This window comes from Puma concolor, chromosome B3 (assembly GCF_028749965.1).
Source record: "Puma concolor isolate L17-30 chromosome B3, mPumCon1.1.hap2, whole genome shotgun sequence".
Classification (NCBI taxonomy): domain Eukaryota; kingdom Metazoa; phylum Chordata; class Mammalia; order Carnivora; family Felidae; genus Puma; species Puma concolor.
The window spans coordinates 95,834,783-95,851,398 of record NC_141672.1 but is presented as its reverse complement, the minus strand read 5'-3'; the positions used below and the strand labels follow the sequence as shown (position 1 = coordinate 95,851,398).

Below are 16,616 nucleotides of genomic sequence, written 5' to 3'. Positions count from 1 at the left end.
CTCTCCCCCAGCACTTATACGTCATTGTATATTGCTTATACTTGTCTTTTTTTTAATTTTTTAAATTTATTTTGAGAGAGAGCATGTATGCGCAAGCACACAAGCGTGCGCAAGGGTGAGGGAGGGGCAGAGAGAGGGAGAGAGAGAACCCCAAGCAGGCTCCAGGCTGTCTGATGCTTAACCAACTGAGCCACCCAGGCACCCCTTATTTCTATTTATCTTAAGCCCCAAATGAATGATCAATTCCTTGGGGAAAAGAAAATCTGTTTTACTCTTTTACCTCAATGTCTAACACATAACCTCTCCCACAAATATCTTTTGAACAAATTACGGCATAACACACAATCTTTTTTAAATATATAAATTCCTTGAAACTTGCAATCCGTATCTAACACAATCCGTTCGACTACCAAAAGTCTGTGGAAACTTAATACCTTCTATTATAACTGCTCATTTTCAAAGCCCAACTGAGGCTGAGACAATAAATTTGACACTGAGAGAGAATTATGCTTTTTCTCTGCCCACACCGTAGGTCTAATCTAAGAACCTCAAGCTCCCCAAAAATATTCAACGACCGGTTCAGATGGCAGCGGCTGTTCCCGAGTGTGACGTCCAGCAGTTGAAATAACTGGAGGAAAGAACCTGTAAAGAAACTTTGTAGAAGGTAAATAATGTTGACACTTCCATCGTTCTTGGTATTTTCACTCGCTTGATGTCTCATTTAATTCTCGAAACAACCTATGAAATACGTATTGGTACTTTTCCACTTCAACGTTCGGGAAACACATGGAGTCTCAAAGATTAAAGAGATCTGCTCCAGGTAATAATGACTCAGTGTGAGGATCCACTGTGGAAACTCGGCCTCCCCGCTGTCAGTCCCGGAAGGAAAATCACGCTTCTAGACAGACGCAGGGACGGACTGACACAAGCAGTCCATAAGCCCCGCCGGAGGGCCAGCCCTGAGGGCTCCCGCCCGACTAGGGCCTCCCAGTGCCGGGGCCTCCCCGGGCTCCCCTGACCTCCCGGCCCGGCAAGTACGTACGTGCTTGGAGGTTAGCGCGGTGATGCCGCGGACGAGGTTGCCCAGCCGCGAGGAGAAGGACGCCTTGACTCCCGCTGGCCCGCCAACCGACTGGTTCTGCAAGAAGAGTCCCGGCAGCGCCGTCAGCGTCTTCTCCACTATGTCGCTCATCGCCGCCGCCGCCGCCACCAGCCGCGATCTGGTTGCCGCCCGGCTTCATGCCCGGCCCCTGCCCAGCCTCCGGCCCGGCCTCCGTAGACACTTCCTGTTTGTTTGAAAAAGAAATCTTTATTCGCGTCCAGAATGGACAAGTACAGTGTCGTTCCCGACTGAGGCCGCCGGAGGGCGCGACAGTCCGCTGGGAGAAGCGGCTCTCCCAACTTGCGCGAGGAGGGTGAAGTCCTGGGGAGGAATTGAAGGACCGGATGGTCCGGTTTCGATGGCAACCCCGGGGTCCTCTTGAGGTAGCCGCTGGGGCTGGTCCCCCTCACAATTCATCCTGCAAGGTCTCCCTTTTCCCTTTAGCTGCCTCCCCGCCGCGCGAGACCGCGTCGGGAGGTGCACATTCCTTTCCCCCATTCGGCCTGCGCTCCCCCTCTGCGGGACCGCGGGCAGTAGGCCCACCTCCCTGCACCGAAGCCGGATCGCCGGGACGGCGCGGGCCCCGGCCCTGACAGTGCTGGTGGTGTCGAATGACAAGCCACTGTCCTGCGCATTCCTTCCGCCGGGGTGGGCGCCCGCGGCGCCGGGGTCTCGCGGTCACTGCCGCTTCCCTTTCACCCCTCTTCACCGCGGATGTGGGAAGACAGCCGGGGAGGGCAGGTGGTCGCGCGGCCACCCCCGCCTCCGACCGAGTCCGACTCCGCAGTGCCAGCTGGAAGGTCTCTCTCCTGGAGCGGCCTCCCCTGGCCGGACAGACAAGGATGAGTGTTCCTGCCCTACCCTGTCACAACCTTCCGTTCATTTTCATTTGACAACTCATCACGGTTCTTACTACATAAATATCTCCGCGTGGAGCGGGAATTTTAGCTATTGACGTTACCCCAGTTTCTACCTAGAGCACAATCTAGTACGGTGGTTCTCAAAATGTGCTCTGGTGTCTTCTGAGGGTCTCTGACCGCCTTCCAAGAGATCCACGAAGTCAAACTGTATGCCTAATATTATTTAAAAGTTGTTTGCTGTTTTAGCTCTCGTCCTCTAGGGAGTATACAGAGAAGTTTTCAAGAGGATAGTTGACTTAAAAGCTCTGTTGACTGGTGAAATGTGTGCTTGAGTACTCCTCTGTTTTCTAGAATCTTCTAAGGTGTAGGGTATAAATATGTGCGTTTTGAGATTAACTCAGTTTGTCCTTAGTGCATCTAGTGTGTTCTTACAAGCTATCGTCCTTTATACTTAATTTCTGTAACCTCATCAATCGTCCTATAAATGGCTTTTTGAAAACCCTAAATTGTCCTTGTACCTATGTGGAAACACAAGAAAAAAAGTTTATTTTGTCAGGGAGTCTGGGTGGCTCAGTTGGTTGAGCACCAGACTCTTGATTTTTGGCTCAGGTCATGATCCCAGGGTAGTGGGTTGAAACCCCATGTCAGGCTCTGCTCTGAGTGGGGCGCCTAATTAAGATTCTCTCCCTCTGCCCCTCTTCCCTGCTCTCTATCTCAAAAAAAAAAAAAAAAAAAAAGTTCATTTTGGAGACTTTTTTTGCAATAGTTTTTAATTTATTGAAAAATAAATGTTTAAATTTTATTTAAAACTTATTCTTTGAGAATTTAATATTCTAAATTAAAATTTTGTTTATACCCTTTTTTTACTTTAGGTTCTCTCATTGGCTTACAAAAGGGAGATTAGAAGACTTGCTTTTTCAACCTTCCCACATCTAAAGATGCTGAAAAAGATGATACTGACATCAATATCAAAGCATTCTCTGACTCAGGTAAAGGGAAGAATCTGGGTGAAACTGTAAATAAGAAAAGAAAAGGCAAAATTGAATATTTCAAACATGGTAGGCTCTTTAAAAGCCAAGGGGTTTTGTTACCACTTTTCAAACCAGAAATGAAAAACCCCCTGACGCATCTTACAGGTTAAATTATTGTATTGCATTGGCTGAAAAGGTGCACGTAGTAACTGAGAAACTAAGAAAGCCTGTACATTACTGAGGAAGTGCCTGCTAGGTGAAAAATCAGTCAAAGAAATCATGGCCAAGCTACTTTCCAAAAATGCAGTAGCTCACCAAATTAGAACTTGAGCTGCAAACATCAAGACTGAGGTAACATCTCATCTGCAGAACTGTAGTGCCTTTCAGATGGGCAAAAATTACAGAATTATAGATGTAGCTAGACTTGTTGCTTTGCGTGTATATATCCAGTGTCAGCACCAACTAACACTTGAAGATCTTTTATATGAATGCTTAGCAGCAAACAGAAGTGGTGCTAAAATAGAGCATTGACTCATTTTTAAAATCTCATAGTTTATCCTGGAACAACTGTGCTGATATTTGCACTAATAGTATAAAAATAGTACTGGGCAAAACTGCTGGCGCCTTGGTGCAAATCAAGGCAGAGGCTCCAAACTGTCCTCTTCACCACCACATGCTCACAATGGGGGACGAGGGGCAGCCAGTTTACCTCAGACTATCTTTAATGAAGCAGTAAGAGTTCTTAATTTTATTAAAGCTCGACCTTTTAGTACATTTCTTTTAAATATTGTATGTGACATTTGGGTGAGCTCATGCCCCACTTCTCGTGAGCTCCAGCCCCGCTTTGGGTAAAAACAGGAGCCTCGGGTGAGTCCCAATTCTCTCTCTCCTTCCCTCTCTGCCCCTCACTCACTTGCATCCTCTCTCTATCTCTCTAAAATATATATGTGTGTGTGTGTGTGTGTGTGTGTGTGTGTATTGTGTGTGACAAAATTAGAAGTGCACATAAAACAGTTCTGATGCACAGCCACAGTTTCTCAAGGAAAAGCACTTGCACACTTATTTGACTTGAAAGCTGAACCAGCCACTTTTCCTCACGTACTGACAAACAATGGTTATCTTGCAAATGAACAGCAAGTCTGTAAGTTCAAAGAAAATAACGGAATTTGTTGCCACTGATAAAATTCAAGCTTTCACCTGAAAATTAGAATTTTGAAAACTGTATTTCTGTACCAGGAGTTTGTTAATTTCCCAATATGCAAGAACTGCTCTGATAAGATTGGTGGTGATATTAATGAATGTTATTTTTTGATCATGTATAATTAAATGTGTTAAGATTTGGAAGATCTGTTTAACTTAACCAATATCTTCCAAATGATCAATGCATGATGTTATAAAATTATGAATCTATTTAAAGTGCATATATCCCAATGATTTTAATGTAGCCCAGTGAGAAAAGTTCACTGATAACATTTTCAAATTCCACAATTGTAACAAACCTTTAAGAAACTACTTCTTGTTGAGTTTTAGTGTTGTGCTAAAGAATAATATCCACAATTATTTGAAAAGGCTATTTAAAAACTCTCTTTTGGGGCACCTGGGTGGCTCAGTCGGGTGAGCATCTGGCTCTTGATTTCGGCTCAGGTCACAATGACAGAGTTGTAGGATCAAGCCCTGTGTTGGGCTCCGCACTGAGCGTGGAGCCTACTTGAGAGCCTCTCTCTCTCTCTCTCTCTCTTCCCCCCTCTCTCCCCCCCTTTTGTTTCTCTCCCCCTCTCATGTACTCTGTCTAAAATAAAATTAAAATTAAAAAACAAATTTAATACTCTTTTTTCCCCAAGCCACATATTTGTGTGAGACCAGATTTTCTTCATAAACATCAAACAAAATAACAACCTGTTGCAGGCTGACAGTCGCTCCCAAGAATACATCCACATCCTAATCCTCAGAACTGGTAAATGTTATATAGTGAAACGTGTGCAGGCATGATTAGGTTAAAGATCTTGAGATAAAGAGATTACCCTGGATTATCCCAGTGAGGCCTAAATGCCTTCACAAATGTCTTATCAGAGAGAAGCACAGGGAGATTATAATTCCAGCACGTACAAAAGAGCAGTTGAAGCAAAGAGAGGGGAAGAGATTGGAAAGAAGCAGCCTTAAATTAAGGAATGCTAGCAACCACCAGCATCTGCCAGAGGCAAGGAGAGAATTTTCCTCTAGAGCCTCCAGAGGGAGCACTTCCCTGCCCACACCTTGATTTCGGTCCAGTGAAACTGATGTTGAACTTCTGGCTCCAGAACTGTAAAAGAATTACATTTCTGTTGTTTTGAGCAGCTGTATTTGTGGTAATTTATTAGAACAGCCCCAGGAAATGAATACAAACCCTGAAACAGCAGATTAAATAAAGAACCCGGCATGAGAATCCAGCTGTTTTATGTTAAGCCTGACAGTAAAGAGATTTGCAAAATTGTGAAACAGTGCCACTCCTGTCACTAATTTTTGTTGTTGTTGTTGTTTTGAATATATAGATGTTTGTCATTCTTAAAAAATGTTTTTAACATATAATGGGTCCATTTTTTGCTAAAACTAATAGCTTAAAATTTTGTTTTACCTTTTAATTTAGTAAATATCTATAGATATAACCCATATAAACAAAAGCTTTTGGAGGTCCTTGACAACTTTCAAGCATGTTAAGAGGTCCTAAGATAAAAAGTTTTGAAAACTCCCTAGTACACGGTAGGTACTCAATTATTCTGAAGTAATTATTATATTTATTATTCAGTCACATCAATTGATATAGGAGTGTAGGCCAATGAACAGCAAAAGAGTTTAGGGGTAGGATGAATGGTTGTAAGAGAAGAAGACAGAAGAATCCTTAGAAAAGAGAAAAATTTGATAAAAAGGCAAAATTATCTCCTGACCGGATTCTGAAGGAAAAGTTGCTGGAGCAACTTCCAGAGCTTTCTACCCAGTGTGTGACCCAGGCACAAAGATCATTGAATCCCCACCAATTCCTACCATTCCTTCTCTAGGTTCCACCTTGAAAAGCTAAAAATTTACAACAGAGGTGAGAAACGAACATCAAAAGCCTGGAAGTGAAATTCCTGTTAGGAAAAGCTGTAGAAGTATATAGCAGGACTTAAGATTTAGAATTATATGATGTGGGAATTGGAAGAAACTTTGGATGCCATCCACACATCCAATCACCTAATATTACAGAAAAGGATACTGATACTTAGGCTGTGGAAGCCACTTGGCCAAAGTCACACAACCCTAGAGGTAGAACTGAAATTGCAGCCCTAAATACGGACTTTGAGCTTGGAGCATGTTGCCCATACTTTCATGGCATTCACAGTGAAGAGGTCGCCTGTGGCTTCCTACTCTGAGACCCTGGCTCCAAGTCCTGCCATGAAATGAAAGGGGTATGGATGTTCTCTTTTAAACATGTAATTTTAGACTGTCCATTTTTTCTGTAAATATGGGCTCTTTCTCCTTTTCCTATCTCTACCTCTGTCCCAGGTAATTTCACTCAGAATGACAGGGACCGAACCTGTTAAATTAAACCCTCTAGAACTGGATTTCCTCTGTCTCTCCTTTTAGTCAGGGAGGAAGGTGGCTGTCATTGAGCTGAAAATAGGGCCGAGAGGTGACTCAGTACATTTTAAGGAGGTACAGTGGTCCTAAGACTGCAGTGGGGCAAACTAGCTTATGCCTCACAAGAATATCAGCAGCCCCACCACAAACTTTCCAAGCAGGACTATCTCACCTGGAAATATATGGAGATGTGTGAAAGAGTAATAAATGTGGTGGTTTTTTGTTTTTTGAAGGGGTAACAAAAATTTTTCTTCTGCATTTCTTCAGCTTCCTTTTTTAAAACTTTTATTTTGAAAAAAAAAATTAAAAAAAAAAAAAAGGGGGCGCCTGGGTAGCTCAGTCGGTTAAGCGTCCGACTTCGACTCAGGTCACGATCTCGCGGTCCGTGAGTTTGAGCCCCACGTCGGGCTCTGGGCTGACGGCTCGGAGCCTGGAGCCTGCTTCCGATTCTGTGTCTCCCTCTCTCTCTGCCACCCCCCCCCCGCGTTCATGCCTCTCTCTCTCTCTGTCTCAAAAATAAATAAACGTTAAAAAAAAATTTAAAAAACTTTTATTTTGAATAGATATTAAATTCCCTCCATTCAAAACTCAAAATGTACAAAACGTTATGCTGAGCAAAATCTTTTGCCCCTCCCATTCCCCAGCTGCCCCCTTCCCTTCCCTAGAAACAACTGTTACCATCTATTTCTTCAGAAATATTTGATATATAAATATTAGCTTTCACTTTAAAAGCCTTAGATTCCACCCCATACCCACAGAGAATTCAACCCACTTCTTCTCAAGATGTATCTCTAGGGAATCATTCTTTCGGGTAACATTTTCCCAAAAATTTCTGCCTTCATTTGATGGCACTATTCAAGACAAACAACAGTTATTCATGCTCACTTACTGCAAGGTTGTCATGCTGTCCTGGGAATGAGCCTGGGAACCACGTGAAAGGGGAGTTACAAGGACACACAAATATCCTTGCCTCCAAGGATCTCACCTGTACGAGACTCTCCCCTAGGTTCCCAGGCATGTATCCTATTCCCAACCCCAACTTCTAAACTCCATTTAGCTTTCTTCATCCCTTTGCTCTTGAGTTTAACATTTGGCATTGTTTTTCCTGAAAAGCCCTTGTCAGCTCTCCCAATAATTCTGATTTCCCACTCTAGCTAAATTGCCTCCATTTACCCCTAATAACATGGTTAATTCACCCCCATTTGCTTCATTTCCCCTGCCACCATTTCTGTCCTGGATTATTATAAAACTCTTCTAATTAATCACCCACTATCACCGATTTCTTCTCCTTTCAGCCAACCTTTTAGAGCTTTCTATCTCAGAAATCTGATCATGTTTTTCTCAGTTCAGACTAGTCTGATGGAAACTCCTTACCAGGGGGATGTAGGCCTTGATAGCTTTCTCATTGCCCACCTCTCTAGCCTTTTCTCCTACTAGGCTTAGGTTAGTGTTTTTTGTTTTAGCGATATCAAGCAGCCAACAGTTCCCTGAATATGCCACACTTTTAACCCCTTTGTTTTTGCACAATGCTGACTACCTGGAATATCCTTCTGCTCTTAACTAGAAAATTTCTATTTTTCCTTTAAAACAGAACTCATGCAGTCACCTTCTCCATGAAGCCTTCCCTGCTCCATGTTTATACAACCTCTACTAAAATTGAATTGAAATGATCTATTTATATGTCTCTCTCCTCTGTTAGAACCAAACCCTCAGGAATAGGAGCATGTTTTACTTATTCTTGATTCTAGCACAGAATCTGTATTTGTTGTCATGGAAAGATTGATATGAGTGAAGAAAACAGGTTATAAAACATGTGTATGTGGCTTGAGTCTGTCTTTGTCAAAATACATATCAATCTCACATTTATCACAATTTGTAAATATGAAATTATTTACCAGATTTACTTAATGTCTTTCTCTCTCACTAGACTGAATGCTTCTTGAGACCAAGGATCAAGTGTTCACCGCCATTTGCCCAGCACCTGGCACAATGCCTGACACTTAGTAAGCACTCATTTTACATTTCTTTTTTTTTTTAAATTTTTTTTTCAACGTTTTTTATTTATTTTTGGGACAGAGAGAGACAGAGCATGAACGGGGGAGGGGCAGAGAGAGAGGGAGACACAGAATCGGAAACAGGCTCCAGGCTCCGAGCCATCAGCCCAGAGCCTGACGCGGGGCTCGAACTCACGGCGCGCGAGATCGTGACCTGGCTGAAGTCGGACGCTTAACCGACTGCGCCACCCAGGCGCCCCTCATTTTACATTTCATAAATGAAGAGTGTGTGGGAGGGAAGGGTAAGCATAGAAAAATATCTGGACACATAAATACCTAAATGTTAAAGGTGATTGCCTAGGATGGTCAAATTATGATTACTCTGTATGCTTTTCTTTATACTTTGTGCTAGTTACTGAATTTTTAAAAATGATAACATTAATTTTATAAGGAAAATTAAAACCATTTTAGGAAGGAAGCAAGGAACTAGGAACTCAGAGGTCCATTCAGGTCCCAACTGAACCTTCTCTGTCAGGGTAAATTAAGCGGGTTTGGGGCTGCCTGAGTAGCTCAGTTGGTTAGGCATCCAACTGTTGGTTTCGGCTCAGGTCATGATCTCACTGTTCGTGGGCTTGAGTTCCACATAGGGCTCTATGCTAGCAGTGCAGAGCCTGCTTGGAATTATCTCTCTCCCCCCTTTCTCTCTGCCCTTCCCCTGCTTGCTGTCTGTCTCTCTCTTTCAACATAAAACAATAAACATAAAAATTTTTTTTAAAAATTAAATAAAATAAGTGGGTTTGCCTCAGAGATTGAACTAATGGGAGCTTAAAGTGTCAGGGATTAAAGCAGGACCAGAGAAAGATTTATTAAGAAAAAAGGGTGCTGGGAGAACATCTGGTTATTTGTTCCCCACTACTGACAATGATCTGTGGGAATATAAAGAAGTACCCATTGATGACCATCTCTTAAAGTCTAAACAGTTCATTTGTCCCAGAATTTACCATTGTTTCTTAACTTATTAGTAGACACTCATTGTAAAAGATATTCTGTGGCTAAATTAATTGGAAAATGCTGCATACTTGTACTCTACTCCACAGCCCTGCTCTTAGAGATGTGCAAGGTATCTTGGCATATTCATGACCCTGTGAAGTCCTATAATAAAGAATCCTATTTAATTTTATTTAACTCAACATTTCCCAAACATTTGTAAAATATGAAACAGATTTGTTAGCGAACAACAATCTAGCATCTTATAGATAACTGCTTGATAAACACAATTTTATGTAACATAAAAATGGATTTCAGGGCAGGACTTCTCACATGATGAAGAAAGGAGATAAGCAAATCCTCTCTATGGAAAACAAGTATACAGAAAAATTATCAAAAATATCCATTCCAGTGTTTTAGAAATCACTCAGAAGCACACAACAAATTGAAAAGTATCAATTCATTAAAAAGTACCACACATCAAATAAGAATGGAGGGTTCTAGGTTGTTTTTCCCTGAGGCTACTCCTCCAGGCCCCTCTGCCCAGTAAGTTTGATTGGTACTGTGATCTATCCGGGTGGAGCAAGTCATGAAAACTTACACCTTCCTTGCTGGAGGGAACTCATTTAATTTGGAGACAAATGTGAAAAATCCAGTGGCATCTGCCAGCCTGAGGCTACAGTTCTGACTAGGGTAAGCAATGGATCAAAGACTAGCCAATAATTTAAAAAAGAGACCAGGAAATCAACAGTCCTAGATAGTGGCTCTCCATCCATCACTGGCCAACCCAAGGCTGCGTGTACGCACAAAGTAGACACAAGGCCTGTTGGAAAGTAAAAGGCAGATGTGAAAACTGCCTGAAATGTGAAAGTTCCCTCCAAACCACACACGTATCGAATAGCAAGGAATGGAAGTCTTACTGACTCTGTGGTTTGAGCACAACCTCTGATCAATCCTTGCCTGACCACCAAGCTGTGCAGATCCAGGATGACCCCTAAAAATCCAGAGATATCATGAGCACACAAGGTGAGGGAGACATCCATAGGTTTAGTCCAGACAAGGCACTAAACAAACAAAGAAAAAAACAGCAACGACTATCACTAGGGGTAGAAATCAGAAACCAGATTTGCTACAGAATTTTATCTAATATGTGCGGCTTTCCTGGAGGCCTCAAATCCCGACTTCAAGTTATATTACAAAGCCGTAGTGATCAAAACAGTAGGGTACCGACACAAAAATAGGCACATAGGTCAATGGAACCGAATAGAAAACCCAGAAATGAACCTACAACTACATGGTCAGTTAATCTTCAACAAAGTGGAAAAGAACATCCAATGGGAAAAAGACAGTCTCTTCAACAAATGGTGTTGGGAAAAACTGGACAGCAACATGCAAAAGAATGAAACTGGATCACTTTCTTACATCATACACAAAAATAAGCTCAAAATGGATTAAATACCTAAATATGAGACCTGAAACCATTAAAATCATAGAGGAGAACACAGGCAGCAACATTTTTGACATCAATAGTAGCAACTTCTTACTAGCAACTTCTTACTCATCAAAATAAAAACCTTCTGCACAGCAAAGAAAACAAAACATCAATAAAACTGAAAGGCAACCTATGGAACAGGAGAAGATATTTGCAAACGACATATCTGATAAAGGGTTAGTGTCCGAAATCTATAAAGAACTTCTAAAACTCAATACCCAAAAAATGAATAATCCAATTTAAAAATGGACAGGAGACCTGAATAAACATTTTTCCAAATAAGACATACAGATGGCCAATAGACACATGAAAAGATGCTCAACATCACTCATCAACAGGGAAATACAAACCAAAACTACAATGAGATATCACCTAACATCTGTCAGAATGGCCAAAATCAGGGTGCCTGAGTGCCTCATTGGTTAAATGTCCGACTTCAGCTCAGGTCAAGATCTCACAGTTCATGGGTTTGAGCCTCGTGTCTGGCTCTGGACTGACAGATCAGAACCTGGGGCCTGCTTCAGATTCTTTGTCTCCTTCTCTCTCTGACTCTCCCTCACTTGTGCTGTCTCTTTCTCTCTCTCAAAAATAAATAGATAAACTTAAAAAAAAATGCCTAAAATCAGCAACACAAGAAACAACAGGTGTTGGCAAGGATGTAAAGAAAGGGGAACCCTCCTGCACTGCTGGTGGGAATGCAAACTGGTGCAGCCACTCTGGAAAACAGTATGGAGGTTCCTCCAAAAGTTACAAATAGAATCACCCTATGATCCAGCAATTGCACTACTAGGTATTTACCCAAAGAATACAAAAATACTAATACAAAGGGATACATGCATCCCAATGTTTATAGCAGCATATCTACAATAGCCAAAATATGGAAACAGCCCAAGTGTCCATCAACTGATGAATAGATAAAGAAGATGTGGTACTTATATACAGTGGAATATTACTGAGCCATAAAAAGAAAGAAATCTTGCCATTTGCAATGACCTGAATGGAGCTAAAGAGTATTAGTATTATGCCAAGCAAAATAAGTCAGTCAGAGAGCAACAAATACTATATGATTTCAATCATAGGGGGAATTTAAGAAACAGAACAAACAAGGGGCACCTGGGTGACTGGTTAGGTGTCCAGCTTTGGCTCAAGTCATGATCTGGCAGTTTGTGAATTCAAGCCCCGTGTCAGGCTCTGTGCTGACAGCTTGGAGCCTGGAGCCTGCTTCAGATCCTCTGTCCCCTTCTCTCTCTGCCCCTCTCATGCTCATGTTCACTAGCTCTTGCTCTCAGAAGTAAATAAACATTTTAAAATATTTGTTTAATAAGTTAAAAAAAAGAAATAAAACAAATGAGCAAAGAGAAAAAAGAGCGAGAGGCAAACCAAGAAACAGACTCTTAACTATAGAGAATAAAATGATGGCTACCACAGGGGAGGTGAGTGGGGGGATGGCTGAAATAGGTGATGAGTATTAAGGAGTGCACTTATGATGAGCACCAGGTGTTGTATAGAAGTGTTGAATCACTAAATTGTATACCTGAAACTAATATTATATTGTATGTTAACTAACTGGAATTTAAACTTTTTTTTTTCAACGTTTATTTATTTTTGGGACAGAGAGAGACAGAGCATGAACGGGGGAAGGGGCAGAGAGAGAGGGAGACACAGAATCGGAAACAGGCTCCAGGCTCTGAGCCATCAGCCCAGAGCCCGACGCGGGGCTCGAACTCCCGGACCGCGAGATCGTGACCTGGCTGAAGTCGGACGCTTAACCGACTGCGCCACCCAGGCGCCCAAACTAACTGGAATTTAAATTAAAACTTTAAAAAAATTAAATGTCCGGCTTTCAACAACAAAATTATGAAGTTTCAAAGAAGCAGGAAAGATGACTTATATTCAGGGGAAAAAGGAGTTAATAGAAACTGTCTCTGAGTGGGCCTACATGTTGGATTTAGCAAAGATTTCAAAGCAGTTATTATAAATATGTTCAAAGAACCCAAGGAAATCATGTTTAAATAATTAAAAGAATATATGACAACAGTGACTTAACAAATATATAATTCAATAAAAAGACATAATCTGTTTTTAAAAAGAGAACCAAATGTAAATTTTTTAATGTTTATTTATTAACATTAAAGACATTAGAGACAGAGACATTAAAGACATTAGAGACAGAGACAGAATGAGCAGGGAAGGGACAGAGAGAAAGGGAGACACAGAATCCGAAGCAGGCTCCAGGCTCTGAGCTGTCAACACAGAGCCCGACATGGGACTCGAACTCAGGATCTGAACCAAGAGATTATGACCTGAGCCAAAGTCAGACACTTAATGGACTAAGCCACCCTGGCACCTGATTTTCTTTCTTTCTTTTTTTAATGTTTATTTATTTTGAGAGAGAGAGAGAGAGCACACAAGCAGGGGAGGGTCAGAGAGAGAAGGAAAGAGAGAATCCCAAGCAGGCTCCTTGCTATCAACTCAGAGCCCAACCTGGGGCTCGATCCCACAAACTGTGAAATCATGACCTGAGCTGAAACTAAGAGTTGGCGTTTAACTGACTGAGCCACCCAAGTACCCCTATGGTCAATTGATTTTCAGTGAAGTATCCAAGATAGTTCAATGGAGAAAGGACAATCTTTTCAACAAATGATGCTGGTACAGTTTGATATCCATATGGAAAAAAAGTTAACTTAGACTCTTACATCACACCACCCCCCAAAAATTAACTCAAAAGGACTCTTAGACCTAAATGTAAATGTAATGTAGCCTTGGTGGTATAGTGGTGAGCATAGCTGCCTTCTAAATGTAAATGTAAAACTAAAAGTTCTAGAATAAAATATAGGATAAATTCTTCATGACCTTAGGCTAGACAGAGTTCTTAAATATGATCTCAAAAGTGCAATCCACAAAAAATTGATAAACTGGACTTCATCAAAGTGACAACTTTTGGGCTTCAAAGAAAACTCTTAATAAGTTCAAAAGATAAGACATAGACTGAAAGAAAATATTTATAAGCTATATATCTGGTAGAGGAGTTGTATCCAAAATACACAGAGAACTCTTATAACTTAGTAATCAGAAGACTAACAATCCAATTTAAAAATGAGGAAATGCACATTTCACCAAAGAGAATACATGAACGGGTAACAAGTACTTGAAAAAACACTCAACATTATTAGTGACTAGGAGAATTCAAATTAAAACCACAAGAAGATATCATTACACACCCACTAGGGCCATAATCAAAGTATAGACAATACCAAGTGTTGAAGAAGATGTGGGAAACTCTTTATATATTGCTGGTGGGAATGTAAAATGGAAAAGCCACATTAGAAAACAACTTGGTAGTTTTTTAAAAAGGTAAACAAATTTGCCATATGACATAGAAACTCTACTAGGTATTTACCCAAGAGAAATGAAACTATATGTTCACACAAAGACTTGTACATAAATGTTCACAGCAGTTTGGTTTTTTGTTTGTTTTTTTAAGGTCTTTTCATTTTTGAGAGACAGAGAGAGACAGAGCATGAGCAGGGGAGGGACAGAGAGAAAGGGAGACACCGAATCCAAAGCAGGCTCCAGGGTTTGAGCTGTCAGCACAGAGCCCGATGCGGAGCTTGAACTCACGAACTGTAGATCATGACCTGACCTGAAGTTGGACCCTTAACCAACTGAGCCACCTACATGCCCCCATAGCAGTTTGTTTATTCATAATAACCAAAAGCTGGAAACAACGCAGATGTCCATCAACTGATGAATGGATAAACAAAACGAGTATGTCCGTATAATGGACTATTTTTCAGCTATAAAATGGAATGAAGCACTGATACATGCTACAACATGGATGAACCTTGATAACATTATGCCAACTGAAAGAAGCTTGTTATAAAGTGTACATTTATATGCTATGACCAGAAAAGGAAAATCTTCAGACAGAAATCAGATCAGTAGCCGCCCGAAATTGGAGGTGAAATTGAGGATTGGCTGCAAATACTTGTGAGGGAACTTCATGGGGTTTTGGAAGTGTTCTAAACCTAAACTGTAACAGTGATTGCATAGCACTGTAAATTTAATAAAAATCATTGGCTGTACACTTACAATGGGTGAATATGATATGTAAATTATATTTCAATAAAACTATAAAATTGTTAAGTGAAGTTTAGAAATGCTTGTCTGTTATTGATTGACAGTTTCTACAGGATCTTTCTGGGACTTAGTGACCAGAGATGCATGCAAAAGTAGAAAGAGAAAGAATTTGTTTAGAAAATTTAATACATTGATGAGGGTCTATAGAGGGTTACCAGAGAAAAATTTCAAGAGAGAAGGCTTAGGAGTGAGCAGAAGTTGTTCAGGAAACTCTCCAGGCTGAGAGGCAAGGCCTAGAAAAGGAGACATGCTGGGTAGAGTTCTGGGGACTGCAATGGTGGGGATTTAGGCCACTTTAAAGAAAACAGTTCCACACTCATACCCAAGAGGGCACCAGAGGAGCAAGCCCCAGTTGTGACTGCAGATACTCCCAACCCCTGAAGGCAGGGCACTTTCCTGAGTTCATTTCAAAACCGGACCCAGGTTCTTCAGAGAGCAGGACTCTCAATTTCCTTTTATTTTCTTTCTTGGGAGGAAGAGGGAATTTGCCTGAAGGTGGCTTCCTTTTAAGTCTGAAAATGTGGCAGGAAGAGCCAAGAGAGGCCCTGTGACTCTCTCCAGGGGAGAGGCAGCAGTTACAGCCAAAAGAAACTGCCCTAAGAGGAGCTTTTTCAGAATGACACATGCTATTTTCTTCCTCTCCCTCCGTGACTCAGATTCACATTTCACACAGACCTTTGCCTGTGTTTTCTTTCCTCTGCCTTGACTGCTAGCCAGCAGACTGTGTCCACAGTATTTTCCCACTCCTGCTCCCCAGTCTGAATCAGCCTGGTAAAAACTTAGCTGGAAGAGATCTGTTGTTTACAGGTAAACTCCTCTACAAGTACCTTTGCAATGAAAATCTCTAAAAGAGTCCTCCACAGCGCAGCTTATATCTAACCTATTTCAAATCGTAGTCAATGAAACAAAATTCTAATCCATACCGTGTATTTGGACAGTCCAGTGGAGCTTACTTGTAAAAAGATTTGACCTATGATACTTTCTTTTCCCCAAAGAACTTGAGAAGTAAGTAGAGGCAAAAACAGAGCCCCTTCTGTAGTTAGAGAGTATTTTCCCACAGACACTTATTTTAAAACTCCAGTTCCCAGGAAATCTTCATAAAGACTTTTCCCAATAGTCTACCCGATCCTGGACAAGAAAGAGAGATAGGCTCTAGATTCGATAAGCAGGGATCTTCTCAAAAGGAAACCATGGGAACTTTCTCAAATTCAAGTGAGCCTTGGTCCAGAGCATTGTCAAAAATGATCAAGGGATCAGAAATGAATCTAGTTAAAGGAAACAAAGTAGCATATCAAAGAAATGAGAGTATATTGAGGCCTGAGGCCATACTAATCTACTAATGAAGGTCAAATCTTTAAAATTACAAACCTAGATCATATGACAGAATTAATTACATCAATTCTTCTTCCATAGTGCTAAGAGCAAGATGCCCTCAAAGGACATTATTACCAGGGGAAGCCATTTTCTCCCTCTCCC

At 41.3% G+C, this 16,616-nt stretch overlaps 2 protein-coding genes across 10 annotated transcripts in view; one reads left to right on the top strand and one right to left on the bottom strand.

Moving 5' to 3' along the window:
* Positions 1-1,286, bottom strand: part of AP4E1 (adaptor related protein complex 4 subunit epsilon 1) — a 63,122-nt gene extending 61,836 nt beyond the window's left edge. For both annotated transcript variants that reach the window (XM_086710671.1, XM_025919565.2), the window contains exon 1: positions 1,043-1,286. In XM_086710671.1, coding sequence (XP_086566797.1) covers positions 1,043-1,192 — 150 coding nt within the window. In that variant the 5' untranslated portion in view covers positions 1,193-1,286. The remainder of the gene's footprint in view (positions 1-1,042) is intronic.
* Positions 544-16,616, top strand: part of LOC147580219 (uncharacterized) — a 93,652-nt gene continuing 77,579 nt past the window's right edge. Inside the window, exons 1-4 of one of the 8 annotated variants that reach the window (XR_015252639.1) lie at positions 544-664; positions 2,835-2,951; positions 8,455-8,530; positions 14,485-15,151. Coding sequence is in view for 6 of the 8 variants with exons in the window: in XM_086710678.1 (XP_086566804.1) it covers positions 1,447-1,527; positions 2,835-2,951; positions 8,455-8,530; positions 14,798-14,883 (360 nt within the window). In the remaining 2 variants the exon portion in view is untranslated. Of the gene's footprint in view, positions 665-1,337; positions 1,528-2,834; positions 2,952-8,454; positions 8,531-14,484; positions 15,152-16,616 lie in introns of those variants that run through there. The other 7 variants (XM_086710678.1, XR_015252638.1, XM_086710674.1 and 4 more) reach the window with 7 other exon arrangements.